The 14,862-nt window shown below is 44.1% G+C and overlaps 1 protein-coding gene across 1 annotated transcript; it reads left to right on the top strand.

Moving 5' to 3' along the window:
* Positions 1–917: 917 nt before the first annotated feature.
* Positions 918–11,614, top strand: LOC138487394 (gamma-crystallin 2-like). Its single transcript, XM_069613964.1, has 3 exons — positions 918–926; positions 1,089–1,331; positions 11,269–11,614. The coding sequence occupies exons 1-3, from the start codon at positions 918–920 to the stop codon at positions 11,542–11,544; spliced, it is 528 nt and encodes a 175-aa protein (XP_069470065.1). The 3' UTR covers positions 11,545–11,614.
* The last annotated feature ends 3,248 nt before the right edge of the window (positions 11,615–14,862 follow it).

Genomic DNA, 14,862 nt, shown 5'->3' with positions numbered 1-14,862 from the left:
AACACAGCCGGGGGTCAACAGCCGTCGATTACCACGAGGCGACCAGACAGCAGGGAGCTGAAACACTAAACGCCCACCGAAAAGCTATACATCCTTCTTTGTCAGCAAGTGGCTGATGGTTAGGAACCTGTGCTAAAAGGTAACAAGGTGATAACACTTCTGTGTACCCCGAGGGAAGCGATGGCTGGAAGGGCTCCATCACTCACAGCTTGTAAGGCGAGCACTGCAAAGAGCACATTTTAAGACCCAGAACGAAAGTACTATAGAAAGGAATATATTGGCCTGTTATAAGATTGCTGACTGGTAACATGGGGGCAGTTGCTGGGGGCCTCCCTGAGCTTGAAAGGCCTTGACACTGTCCCTGGGTATTATGGATAAGGGCAATACAATGCTAACATGATTCTGACTTGGATTTCACCTGATGGCAGCATGCGGTCCATCCTACAAAGCAGTCCAAAAAGAAACGAGTGCACATACAATAATAATAACCTCCCAAACAGAGCAATACATAAGCATTTTAATGATTGAAGTACGTTTCAAAAGAAACCAATAAAACTATGGTAATAATAGACAAAATAGTGAGCGTTGTTTTAATCAGACCCTTCTCGCTGGTGATTCCAGAAGCTACTCCTGCGCCATGAATTATTTTCGTGTTGAGTCAACAATTGCACTGCTGACCTAAACCCTCCAGTTTTGATTCAAATCCCTCAACAAAGGACAAATTGGGCAGCACACCAACGCTTGCAAAAGCTGTACAAAGAGCAGGCCCTGCTGACATTAATGCGCCATTATTGGGCTCCACAATTGCCGCTGGATTAGTTCTGCGGATAACGGGCAGCATTCGAGTTACTGTATATAAGGGAGGCAGGCTGTTTCCAGAGTGGGCATAGCAGGGTTGGATTGGCAGTGCAGCAGAAATGGCCAAGGTAAGGATAACTTGCTTGCAGTGATGTGTATAATGAGGGCAGGAATTGCATGTTGTTAAGCATGGGCAGATGAAGTGTAGTGGCGCATACACATGAAGAATTGCACTGCCTTTAGTCACGTGACAATTGCTGACAAGCCTTGCTTCCTTATTCTCCCGGTAGATCATCTTCTTTGAGGAGAGGAACTTTCAGGGGCGCTTACACGAGTGCAGCACTGACTGCAGCGACCTGCACTCCTACTTCAGCCGCTGCAACTCCATCCGCGTGGAAAGTGGGCCCTGGATGATCTATGAGCACCCCAACTACAGGGGCTACCAGTACTTCGTGAAACGCGGGGAGTATCCAGACTGCCAGCACTGGATGGGCTTCAACGACTCTGTCAGATCCTGCCGCGTCATCCCGGAAGTATGCCATGTCATACGGTGATGTCTCTGTTAAGTGTGAACATTTATAGGCTTGCGGCTGTTGAATGGGCATTTATACTGGTAGTGTGTGCTTTGCCTTTGGTATTCTACACCTCGTGGGTGCTTCTGAGAGATGGTAGAATACAAAGAAAGGTTTATGGGATAGTAATCACCCTTAAGTACCACTGTGCATAACACACAACTCTCAAGGCCGTTTCCCGTTGCCATGCGTGAGAAGGCCACACAGTCCTGTTTCTTTGCCTTTGGATTGTGGGACCTGTCAATTTTTGTTTGTTCTTTCTCATTCGAAAGATAGGAAAACTACAAGACCCAGAATTCCAAGAAAAATCTTGGCCGGATGGCCTTCTCACCCCTGTTTACGGGAAACCTGAGAGCACTGGGAATATGATGGTGGGCCTTATTTGACCATTCAGACATGCAGCCAGCCCTTCAGCTTTATGGCAGGCTTGCATTGGTGATAACCACTGTAACATTGGAATGTTTTCTCCACCTTCCTGCTGCAGCTGAGAGTATTTGCTACTCATATGAACAGGGTCCCCCAGAAGCCTCTCTTTCTCACTCTCTCTGTTGCTCTTCATATAGTCAACGTTTCATGGGGTGACGTGTAAAGCCACCCCTAAACAATGTTTGTTTTCTTAACTGTTAGGTACACAGACCTTTCTAATTAGAATATGCTGCCCATGCCAGTGGCAATGCCCTGATTTGCATTTGAGCCATACAGACCAAGCAAGTTACTAGGAGTAAATCTGTGCAAGTTACTAGGAGTAAATCTGTGTTACTCCTGGAGAAAGACTATTTATTTCATCTATTGAATGCATATAGCACTTCCGCCAAAGTGCAGCAAACAATAAAAAACGGTACAAAAACAAATGAAGAAATGCGTTACGTTGTCTGGTTGGATAGAGGCCAAGCAATGGGCTTTAAGAGCATAGAGAAACAAAGACAAGAAGGAGACTGAACGGACAGAAAGAGGAAGAGAGTTCCAAAACTTGGGGGCAAGCAAAGCGAATGAACGTAAACGTGAGGATGTGCATGGAGGTTTGGGAACAGCACAGAGAAACAGGGATTGGGAAACCAAAGATGAAAGATAGAGGGGGGGCGGGCAGACCATGGATACATTTGTATGCACTAGTAAGAAACTGAGCAAGAAGATGGGATTCAAAGGACATCCACCGAATCAAGAGTAAGGCATTCGAAATGGAGGCTTGAGGAGGGAGATGAAAGAGAGTGCGGGTGGATGAGTTTTTGATGAATGGCAAGGGAGCTAGACCATAGGGAGGGAGACCAATAAGAAGACCAGAACAGCAATCTAGCCTAGAAAGAACAAGTGATGCAATTTAACTTTGGAGCCCAGGAATCTTAATAACTGCAATCTTAATAAGGGGACACATGTTATGGATTTTGAAGCGCTATTTGATTCACAAAGTTATTTCTCTTTCCTAGAGTAAGGCATGAGTAGTCAGATACTCCTTGTAATGTCTTTGTGAACTGAATATTCTATCTCCAGGTGTACGTCAAGAGGAAGCCAGAGTTACTATTGGTTATGTCTTTGTGAATTGAGCCCTTATTGTTCGAATTCCAAGACTAAGTCAGAATTGAATCAGTTACACCTGACATTCTGCATCGACAAGTCTCCCCCAATGAGTAAATCAAGACTAAGTCAGAGTTAATCCAAGAAATTTCTTTGTGAATCCAACAGTCTGTTTTCAGGAGTAATCTGCACTTACCCCAGTCTCAACCGACTGGGTGCACTTGATCCTCCCCCTCCCTGTAACCCTCCACACACTTGCTCGATCCACACGCACAGCGCCGAAGATCGCATGTTTGTTTCCCTTGTCTTCACCCCTAAATTTCACTGTCTAAAACTGCTGAATCACCATCAGGCCTATTTGCTCTCCCCCAATCTGTTAAATGTACTTTTTAAGCACTTACTCTGCCTTTGCAGACTATTCTCTTCTCAGAATTTCAAGGGCTCTTAGCGACTGTTTGTTTTTTCCCCAGGCTCCCACCCTCCTTGAGCGCTTTGAAACACTTGCCTGTGTATAGGCGCTGTATAAATAATACCATACCATACCAGGTCTAGAGTATGCACAGGTAGCAACTTTGTGAACCAAACAGTCTATTTCCAGGAGTAATTTATGAGTAAGGCTGAGTTACTACCAGCACTGTTTTGGTGAATGTCCAACTTTAAGTGCTGGGATTTGCTTGAGATAAATAAACCATAAATATGTGGGATGGCCTGACTTTGCGAAGTAGACTTGCCCGTGTTCTCAGGCAATTAATCACCAGTGGAGCCCTGAATTGCAGCCTTTATTGCAAAGTTTCAAGGGGGAGCAGCACATTCAGAGTGTGGGTTTTTTAGTGACACTATAATGCAAATTTAAACTGGGCTATGTAGTGAGAACTGTGAGCAATCACACCTCTCCTACATCCTTGGGAAGGCCACATAACAATGTTTTAGATTACATCACTCAATGGTAAGGGCTGTTCAAATTTTGACCTATTGTCTTTGCTCTAAAATTGTTAAAATGGTATTTTTTTTATTTATTTTTTATTTCATTTATTACAAACCTTTAAAAAAATACATGTAATCATGTTACACAATGATCATCTTAAAAAGAAAAAAAAAAGGAAATTACAAAGCAACAAAAACATTTCCAAATGCGTTCATCTGATTTTTGATCCAATTCATAGAGCTCTAACCCTAAATCAAGGAGCTCCGTGTGATGATTACTTCCAGAAAAAATGTCAAGGCTATCGTCAACTTTCAATCAGTTTCATCGAAAAGAACTTGCCACTAATCTTCTAAACCTAGAGATGGTCTTGCCCTACTAAATTTCCCTAGGTGGTTGGTTTGTTCGACGGATAGAGCAGGACACAACATTATTAGGTGTTTAAGCGTTTCATCTGTTCCGTTACACATTCTACATAGTTCCGTGAGAGGAGCATCATTCACCTATAGATTTATCCGTTCTCTGGTCTGAAATACATTCAAAATAAATTTCATATAAAGTTTCCTTCGATATTGGTCCGGAAACTTTATTAGGTAGTTTTGAATTTCGTTTATGCCTCTTTTTTGGATTGGCACATTTTTCATTATGCAATGTTTACGGCATTTTTCATCTGTTAAGATCCAATCCTGCCTCCACAGTTTTGTCTTGACATAATTAGGGTTAGTCTGCAGTGTGACCAAATCAGTACCCAGTTCCACTAACATTTCTTTGCAAAGCTCTAACCACATGGAAAGAACAGAAGTCTTTGTTTTGTTTGCCCGGTTCAATATCTCAAATTGTGGGCATAGCGAAGCCATTGTTATTTTTTGGTACAAGTTAAGCGTAAACCAGCAGACTCTTGCGTTAAGTCAAGTCAAGCTAAGCTCATATCTAATGCAGGCTGATGGAGTGCCCCTCGGGAGACATAGAATTTGTGACCAAAACATGTTTTCCAGACAGTTCCATAGCTCGAAGGAACACCCCAAGGCACATTCTGTGCCATAGATAAGGGCAGGCACAGCTTTTTGTTTGTAAAACAATAGAACTGTTAGGAGTGAAAATTTGCCATATTTTTTATTAAGCCAAGCTTTTTGAATTGCCAATTTCTTACATTTAGTTTTCATATTATTGATCCAATTAGCATCATTTATGTTTGAGTTAAGGACAGTTCCCAAATATTTCATTTGCGATGTGGTTGCTAACATTTTGTCACCCAAGTACCAACAAAACTTTTGTCGGCTTTCAGCATTAGATCCTTGTAGCTTTTGCAGCAATATAATGTCAGATTTAGTAGTGTTTACAACAAGTGCATTATCTTTAACATATTTGTCGAGAGCATTCAAACTACGTTGCAGACCAATTGGAGTTGAATCAACCAAAATGAGATCATCAGCATATATCATGTGACCAATATGACAACCATTAATTTTTGGAGGAAACGAAGCGGCTTCCTTTAAGCTTTGATCGACATCTGACAAAAATAGTTAAAAATGATGGCATCTAAAGGGCAACCTTGTTCAACCCCGCAAAAAGTTTGAATGGCAGATGAGAGCCTTTCCATCTTGTCAAGACTAATTCGTATATGTGTGTTTGTGTGGAGGTCCTTAATGGCTCGAAATAGGCTTGCTGGACATTTCCATTTAATCAGATTGTACCATAGTAGCTGGCGGCAGGGATGGTATTTCCTCACCAGAGGAAACACAAACTGCACATTGGTGGAAAAACATGTGAGTTGTTCTCCCAATAATCACTGTTCCCAACATATTGTAGGACCAGTAGAATTATATTAAAAAGAACCCCAGTTCTAGAATTCACGAGGAAAGTGCCCAATAGACGGAGAGAAAAACATTGTTTTTTATCTCTGACATAATCCCTAAATTCCTTCGATTAGCCACATGCTCATTGATTTATCCATAAATACTATGAGGATGTGTGCTCATATGTGGGCGGGAGGCCTACTAATGCATGCATTCCTGTCAAAGCGTGCTTATTTCAGTAGTAACCAGACACACTCACAGGTCACGGAGGTGATGGTGAACAAGGTTTTGGGATCATCACGTCAATTCATGAATTAATTAATCTTTTGTAATGCACTAATTACCAGAGATCCGTCTCTAAGCATGGGACCGGGATTCAAACCTGTATTGCTCTGCGCTGTCTTGATTCCAAGACAAATGCGCTGCCCCTGAGTTATCCTCTCTGCAATGGGAAGTGTGAGGGTTGTACATTACCTCTTTGACTAGCCATGACACATGCAATATTTGCTAATGTGTTTTATAAAATCCATCTAATCTTCCACAAGTACACGGACAGTTCTGCTCACTTCAAAGTCCTTAATATCGCCAGTATCTTTCACCATTTCTCATTACGTTGAGAACACACGCAAATCACCATTCTAGTCCTGCGAGACTGAAATACTGCCAACGCCTCCTCATTAGCCGCTCATAATCCTTCCCCACACTTGAGCGAGACCTCAAACTATCCTCCTTGATCCTGTTTAATATCACTTTCCAAAACTCCTATCCCATTTTTCTGTCACCATGTCATCCGGCTCTCGGTGCAAAATTGACCACGTCACACGTTCTTCCAGTTGTCTTGAGGGGCTTGCCAAACCCCAAGCCAGTCTTCCGGGGCCTAGTAACACTTTGGGCCTCATTACGACCCTGGCGCTCACGTAATGAAGGGTGCCGGAACGGGACAGGCACCCTTCATAACATGAGCGCCGATTACGAGGTTCCCTAAAACCAGACGTCCATTCCCGGTCCCGCGAGGGGAAGAGGGAGCTAATAACGGGCCATTCGTAATGTGCCCATTATTACCTCCCTCCCCATTCCCATTGAGCCCTATGGGGGCTCAAATGGGAATAGGGAATGGTTCCTTCAAGGAGGAATTACCGGGTCCTCCAATGTTGGAATTACCTGGTTATTCCTCATTGAAGGAACCCGGTATTGAAGCCCGGTTTGGAGGCAGCCATGGTGGGGAGGGGGTACTCGATATACTTCTCAACCTGCAAGAGCTGCAATCGCGGCTTAACTCATTCCATCCTACTGGGAGCTCCTGGTAACCAGCAAGGCCAGCCCATCCTTGTGAGTAGAAGAACTGAGGTGAAAGTGAAATGGTAAACTCGCCTGTGCTGTATGGGGTTTATGGTACAGTCCAGCAGCAGGGCTGTGGGCCACCTTATAACTTTTACAACTTTTTTCAACTCACGCACAGTCCACGGAAAACAGCGGTAGTTTATGATTGGGAGGGTCCGCACCTTTTAAATGGGGCCAAACTCCACTCCTCATTACTTCCTATATCAGCAGCTGCAGTGACTGTGCTGCATCACTACTCGGGCGCAATGTTAACAGAAAGGGGGCACCTACATTTGTAAACGAGGTCCTTTTAATTTTCTATGGGGGCAATGTTTTCTTTTTTACAATGAGGGGACATTGTTAACTGAGCCCTTATGTTTGTGGTGTGTCGCCCCTTTAACTGTGGTGTGTTGCCCATTTAAGAACACAAGTCGAGCCAAATAAACGGGCTATGCGTGAACTTGCAGGCACTGCAGAAGAGACCCAGGAAGCAGCAACTCTGTGTCTGTTTGTTCATTTATGGTATTCCTGCCGTGTGCCCACGGTTTGGGTTGAAGCATCTGCCCGCATGACCAAGCCTGAGATTCAGATGTTCGAGGGAGAAAAGACAGAAGATTATTTTTCCAAAATAACCTTCAGTCTTTTCGCAAATGAACATTTCCAACTTGGCCCCCGGCCCCCACCCACACCTCGTAACACCCTCACCCACACCACACCCCTACTTACCTTGCGGCCACTGACTGCAGTGTCCCTGCAACGCTTGTTCCCTTTCACTTCTGGCGCCGGAGGGTCCTTTCCTTTTTTGTTTTTCATTTGTTTTTTGGTATGGCTGCAGAGGACACCCCTGCAACCCCTGCTCACAATATAGTGAGCAAGGTTGCGGTGCCCGCAGCCCTTTCTTTGTGGGTGGGGGTTTTTTCGGGATGGCTGCAGGGGACATCCCCGCAACCCCCGCTCACAATATGGTGAGCAAGTGCGCGGGGGACACTACCGTTGCCCCTAGCACCGAATGCGTGATCTGGTCGAAGTTTTCGGCTGTTCAGAATTTTCGAACGGCCGGAATTCAGCCAACTCACATATTCAATGATTTCAGTGGAATGGAAGCAAAACCGTGGTCATAAAACCTTAGGAGGCTTACCTTTGTGGCACAAGCCTGCTGTCTCGAAAGGGTTCTGCTGTCTATCGCTGTCTGGAGGCTGGCAAGGCTGCCGACCAGGGTCTATCTCTTAGCAGAATTTGGGTTGCTGGTGATACCACCATTAAGAGCACTGCAGTACGTGGACCGGCTAAACCAGCTTTTAACAGCTTCTAGCTACCATCTTATCTGTTGCTCTTTGGTGTACAGCTCGTTGCGTATGGGTTAGTGGTCAGTGGCTGCCACACCCATTGTTTGATTAATTGGTAAGGTTGCCAAATACGTACTTTTATTTCCTTTTTTTTAAATGTAACTTTTTGTCAGCGCACTAAGGCTTCGAGGTTTATATATCGAGGACATGTGGACAACATTTGTGTACCCCTTTTGCACAATTTTAAGGCATCCCCATTTAGGGCAACGGCGGGTCTTGTTTAAGATTTTTAAGGCTTCTCTGACTTTTACAGACTTTTTCACTGTTATTACAGATTACTCTTAGTTACTACTGCATACTTTCACAATCAGTTTCAATTGTTCAATGTACACAAATTACCTCATTTGCACACGTTTGCAGAACGTGCTGGCTGCTATTGGTGTTATGTTTGGCGTTGTTTAGTGAAGGTGTGTTATCAGGTCCCCATCAACAATGGCCAAGAAGAAAGCTGTACACTCTATTTCAGAGTTCAAGGGGCTTAACAGCAGGTGTGTGTGTCTCAGCATTTGAGCCAGCGCCTAGAGGGAAGGTGGGCAGGTAGAGCATGGTACCTTTAGCCAGTCATGGGTTGCAATCCTAAACAGGAGAGTGCATACAGAAAAATAAAAGAATAGAAGGCTGACACTTTTTCGCAGGGTTCAGTGAAAAGGCATCAAAAGAAGGGCAAGACACGAGAAATAGAAGTTGACACACTGGCTTCAGCCACCTCAGCTTTCCTAGGTGTGAAAGGTCAAACACGTGCACAGAGAGAACCTATCAGCAAGAGGTTGGGCCTGCACTGAAGAATGGAGGCGACTCAGTAGTCTAGGCCCTTACCTCCTGCACCAAGGCCAACCTGCTTCATGAACCACCGCCAAGGACCCTCAGGTGTTCCGCCACCCTCTCATTAGATGGCCTTCTATAAACTGTGCAGGGCTGTAGCAGTTTTGCCAGGTTAGACATTAAACAGCCGGTGTGCCATGTGTTTCAGCAGGTGGATGGGCCGCACTTCGCTAGCAGCAGAGACCCAGGTTATGGTGGTAACAATGTCCACGGGCAAAGGCATTGCATTGCATGAGTGATCTGACGTTTGCAGAGCAAATGATTCACTACTGTAACGTGGGAAATGAATGCCATGTATTGATCGTTCGATTACTAAGGATATTATCTGCTACATAATCAGCCGGACCTTTGGATTCTCACTTATTTCCGTTACCGGTATCTACATGGGGCAAACTGGACCGCAGTACGGCCTTGCCAGCAGGTTACAGATTGTCACTGCTGCTAGGCTGAGAAGTCATGTGGTTTCCTATACACCAAGGGGGCGGGGGAATATTGCATTGGAGAGGTGTCTCATACCCCTTGGGCTGGAGGGTGGCACACCAAATGAGGGGTCCCTACACATTTCCTCAACACAGCATCCTCCTTGCAAACAGGGGTTTTTTAACCCACTCCTTGGAAGTGAAGTTGAAACGTCGCAAGATGTCTTGAGAGAGATTAACCTATTTCCTATTGGCTTTAAAACATTTTTACATGTTGTTTTGCTCTTCAATGTCTCAACAGGAGGCGTCACATGACAGGCAACCTTATGCTGCCTAGCAGTGATAGTTTACACTGTTGGAGTGGCAGGAACTGACCTAGAAGGTTAATGGCTCGTTGAGGGGGATGGCAGTAAAACAGACCCATGTGTCCCATTTATCTGACGTTGCCGCCTGCTGTCCCTACGAGTGCCCACTTTACTCTTAAAATCTGTGGCAGGATGCAGGTGGCGGTCGCCTCGGGGTATCAGTCATATTAATATATAGAGCTGTAGATGAGCAGTAATGAAAGAGATGGGTATACTGACTGAGGGAGTCTGAGTGACATCTCACAATGAGAAGGAAGCTCCAGTTGCCCATTTCTTTATTTGTTTATTTTAATGTTTATAACACGCCACATGCCCATGGGCTTCAGGGCGCTCGGAATTTTGAGGTGAAACTAACCCGTTGTTGCTAAGTGTACAACAGGGCCCAGTCAGGGCCCGAGTTTTCTCGGGTCCTTGCGCAGTGTGCGGGAGATCAGGATCTTCAAGTGGGCTGGGCCTGTTCTCTGAGGGATTTGCATGTGCCGTTGTAGCCCTGCGCTCGCAGAGGCGGGAACGGGGCATAACTGATTTCGGTGCCTTTTTTTTTTTCAGTCATAGCTCCCGTGATCTCTTCCATTCCAATTTTTTATGCAGCAGCGTGACTCCAACCCATCCTACCGGTATTTAAGCGTAGAACGTAATGTGTTCTGCTACCAGATTTCAGCTGCTAAGCAAACAAAAGAAAACATTTATACAATATACAGATGTCAGAAAGTGCATTGCCTCACAGCTATGATCTGGAGCGTCATTCGAGGTTCTTTGAGCCTGGCCCTGCAATGGTAGCAGTGCACAACAGTATCATTTCAGATGGTGCAATTTCTCCCATTTTCTTCTTTTCAGGACTGTCAAAATCATGAGGGAATAACAAATGTATTCAGGGCACTATCGTTGTGCATTGGCAAGGTGGGCATAGTGTGGAGGCACAGGAGAACCAAAAGGATGTTCTTCTGCCTCGCCACTATCATAGCAGGATAAAATGGATAGTAAGGAACTGGCCACGGGAGGAAACATATACTCCCAGCAGTTCCCTACTGCCTTTTATGTTACACGGGTGAAATAAGCACAGGACTGTGGGCTGTGGATGAAGTACGGAATGACCTCCAGGAAGCACAATACTAATTATAAAAATGGGGGACTAATTGATCTTAATAAGTCTATTTCCTCCTTTATTTATTTTTCATAATGCTGGCTAACGGCAGAAATTCACAGAAGTTCTTTTTGGTTATTGGCTTGGTTATTTGCAAAATCTGATTCCTTTTGATGTTGCATAACAGAAAAACACCATTATTTTCGTCCAAATACATTTCTGAATATGTGTCTCAATAACGTGGATTCCGTTGAATAGTGTCCTATCCTTCTCAAAAATGACCTGCTCTTTCTGTTTCCCCTGATTCCACAGCACCGCGGCACCTACAAGGCCAGGATCTATGAAAAAGAGGACTTCAAAGGGCAGATGTTGGAGTTAACTGAGGACTGTCCACACGTCCACGAGAAGTTCAACCGCCATGACATCCACTCCTGCAACATACCCGAGGGGCACTGGGTGTTCTATGAGGAGCCCAACTACAAAGGCCGCCAGTACTACCTGAGACAAGGAGAGTACGGGAGGTACACCGACTGGGGCGCTGTAACCAGCAGAGTTGGCTCTTTCAGGCGTGCCATGGACTCCTACTAAAATTTTTTTAAAAAAGACAAGTGTATTGGTCAGTGCTGGCCTGAAAACTTGCAATTACCTCACTTACGATTAAAACCGCTACAGCATGTTTGTTGTCATAGTTTCATTCTAACGAAAGAGGTTATTCGTGATGGATGCCTACACTTATAACATTTTCGGAATCCTGCTAGTACCATTTTGTTTTCAAAGCACCACTCTGCAAGGGTCTTGACAATGTGTGAGACAAATCATTAATATATCATGCCTAACCTGGCACATTCAGGCCTGGCAAGTAGTCCCGAATTTGTCAAGCAAGAGGATGCAAAGTTTGATATCTTTACAATACAGGCAATATCTGTATGAAAACAAACTTTGCATTATTCTCTTGTTGCATTTAGTTGTGAAATCACAACTCCGCCTGCCTGATAAGACATTTAAAAAACATATATACATTGGCTTATTGGCTTCCACAACATTACCTGTTGCTAAATACTTTGATTGTGGTAAATAAATTATCCAATGCTGCAAAGCAATGGTCACACGCTCATCTTCGTTACTTAAACAAAGTGATTAAAGCAATATACAACAGCAAGAGTTTAGGAGCTGGATACGGGCAAAGGGGATTGTTGGGTGGGACAGGAAGGATGGTAGCACATATAGAAAGAAACACAAACTCTTGATGCAAATTAAGTTTTCAAAGACGATTGGAAATTAGGCTTCAATCAAAACCATCCAAAGTGAGGATCAAGAGACTAAGGTAAAAAAGTAAAGGAGCAAAACACTTCAAATTAAGTCAGCACAGCAGGCCACATTGAAGTTAAATCAAAACCTGAACATTAAAGACTCCAATCAAAAGGAACACACCAATGAACCAATCATAACAGTACTTCATTCTTCAGAAGTCTTGTGATGGACAGCGAAGCACCTGAAAAATTGTGTCCACTAGTTTTGCCTGAAAGACAGTTATCTCCAACCAGACTTAACATAGGTTAGCAAAGCCAACAGGCCAGGGTTGTTAGACAGTGCCTTAAAGGGGCAGTGTCAGCTGAATATTTTTTTAATCATTTTTTTTTAATACACCTCCCCATGTAACCCCCATCAGACGTTTCTGATCTTTTGTGGTACAGAGCAAGAGAAAGAAGACATTGAAAATGCTAGCAATCTGCCCAAGTTCAATGTGCTTAAAGTACCTGAGAGAGACCCTGGGGTATTGGTGGGACTGTTCCTGTTGCACCATTCAGCGGCCACCACCTCACAATAACACAATGTGAGAGTGAGATGTGGTGAGAGGTGGGTGGGCCAGTTAAATTGTAATGCCACATCTCCATCGTATAGGTCTGGGAGATAGATTGGTAAACTAGTGATCATGGAATGTTCTTCTAAAGCTCCCTGGAGTAGGGTAGCCGCAGAAGAGCAGCAGTGAGTGGTACGCTTGTGATTTTCAGTAACCTCAGTGTCAGAGCCAGGGGGAGGGGGCAGGCTCCTCCCTGGTGCCCAGTGCATTCCCCAGCCTTCCGTCGGTGCCCTATTATCCACACCCCTCGCCCTAGCACCAAAAGCTGCCTCTGCCGATAACCTTAAGGTACGATTATTCCTGCACCAGCAAAAAAAATGGAAATTAAAGGCTACAGCTTGACACATCTGGTGGGGGTTAATAAAACACCCCCCCCCCCTCTGCAATACGTCTTCATCAAAAAAGATAGGTTTCTTGTATGTGTTGAAAGATTGAGTGTGTGTAAACGGGAGAAATGCACTTATAATGAATCTCAGATTTTTTGATAGAGTGCCTATACACCAGCTTTCAGTGTGACATTTATTTTGTGAAGAGCTAGGAATAGCTGAATGGAAGTATTCAACTATTTACTCACGCTATACACACACCCTTCCACTGACTCTCTCTCTCTCTCTCTCTCTCTCTCTCTTTCTCTTTTTCCTTTTCTTTCTCTTTCTCTTTCTCTTCTTCTTTCTCTCTTTTTCTCTCTCTTGTTGCGTAGCACGCAACGGTTGTGAGCATGTGCGAGCCTCGTTCCAGCTCGCGCATGCGGATTGAATAAACGAGGTCCCAGAACGTCAGTTGTCGCTGGGACCCCATACCAGCAACACGCGTCCCGTGTCTGTCTAACATGTGCGTGTGTGTATGCGTGTGGGAGACCGGGGGGCCCACCAGGCAGCTAACACTGGCGACGAGGAGGTAGCGCGAGCAGGTGAATGTGATATCAGATGGAGACCAAGGTAAAAAAGTAAAGGAGCAAAACACTTCAAATTAAGTCAGTAGGGGATAGGCAGGGGGTCCCTGCAACCTATCTAGGGGGAACACAGCCTAAGTCCCTGACCACTTATAAGATATGACACCACCTATACAAAAAGACCATCTATGATGAATCTTGTGTAATTAATCCTTAAGGTACCATATTCCAAGTATCAAAACCCAAAAGCTATTTAAAAAAAGATACATTTTAAATGGCTGAGAAATACATCAGTAAAGCTACACCATACACCTTGTCTGAAACATTTCCAAACCAATTACTGGCAAAGAAAAAGGCTTGACTTTGATAAAATCTATCTACATATATAAAATGCTTAGGTATGTTCCCATACTCAGCTGATGCAATTTATCAGTGTTAGGTTGTCCTGTGCTGCCCAAATGGTAAAGTGCACCTCTATGTGCCCTTCCAATTCAACAACAGCTATCATTTTAGGGGCATGGCAGTTCCAGTGTCAATGACCAGTTACCTACCAGCTCAACGTTTCAGTCTGTAAAGAGCGAAACGCTGTAGGACAAATGTCTCCTCACAAGCTAAAACTGAAAGTAGATGCTGTAAGTATGCTACTATGCAATCTTATGCCATCACAGGGACTCTGCAATGGAATAAGGTTGACAACTGCACATCTACAAAGACACATCATAGAGGCCTGTGTAATCGTTGGAACTTAGATACTGTTCTCATTCCATCTGATACAAATATGCCTTAGCTATACGTTTAGCCTTTTCAAGGACCAATAATAAGTCACAGGGATCTACGCCTCCTTCCTTGAAGCGATCAGCGGTGACCATTAATACTTCACAGGGACCTACGCCCCTTCCTGCAAACAATCAGTGCTAATTCCGATATTTAAGAAGGGGGACAGAAGTGACCCTATGAATTACTGACCGATATTGACCTTTAAGATATGCTAGAACAACATATGTTACACCGGGAACGGCTAGTGTAAGGACATATATTATTGTAACACAAGATATTTAATTTTTATGTAATTTTTATTTACATTTTTTGAACGATTTTGCAGTTATACCAGCAATTGTAGATTTTTTGTACACAGTTTCTTTTATCCTGTCAA

Source organism: Ambystoma mexicanum, chromosome 9 (genome assembly GCF_040938575.1).
Source record: "Ambystoma mexicanum isolate Mex_15411 chromosome 9, UKY_AmexF1_1, whole genome shotgun sequence".
NCBI classification, from domain to species: domain Eukaryota; kingdom Metazoa; phylum Chordata; class Amphibia; order Caudata; family Ambystomatidae; genus Ambystoma; species Ambystoma mexicanum.
The sequence above is the reverse complement of the archived record's forward strand: the minus strand, read 5'-3'. Positions and strand labels throughout refer to the sequence as shown.

Coding starts and splice junctions, on each gene's coding strand:
- LOC138487394 (XM_069613964.1), top strand. Junction 1,332..11,268: donor CCTGCCGCGTCATCCCGGAA/GTATGCCATGTC, acceptor CTGATTCCACAG/CACCGCGGCACCTACAAGGC.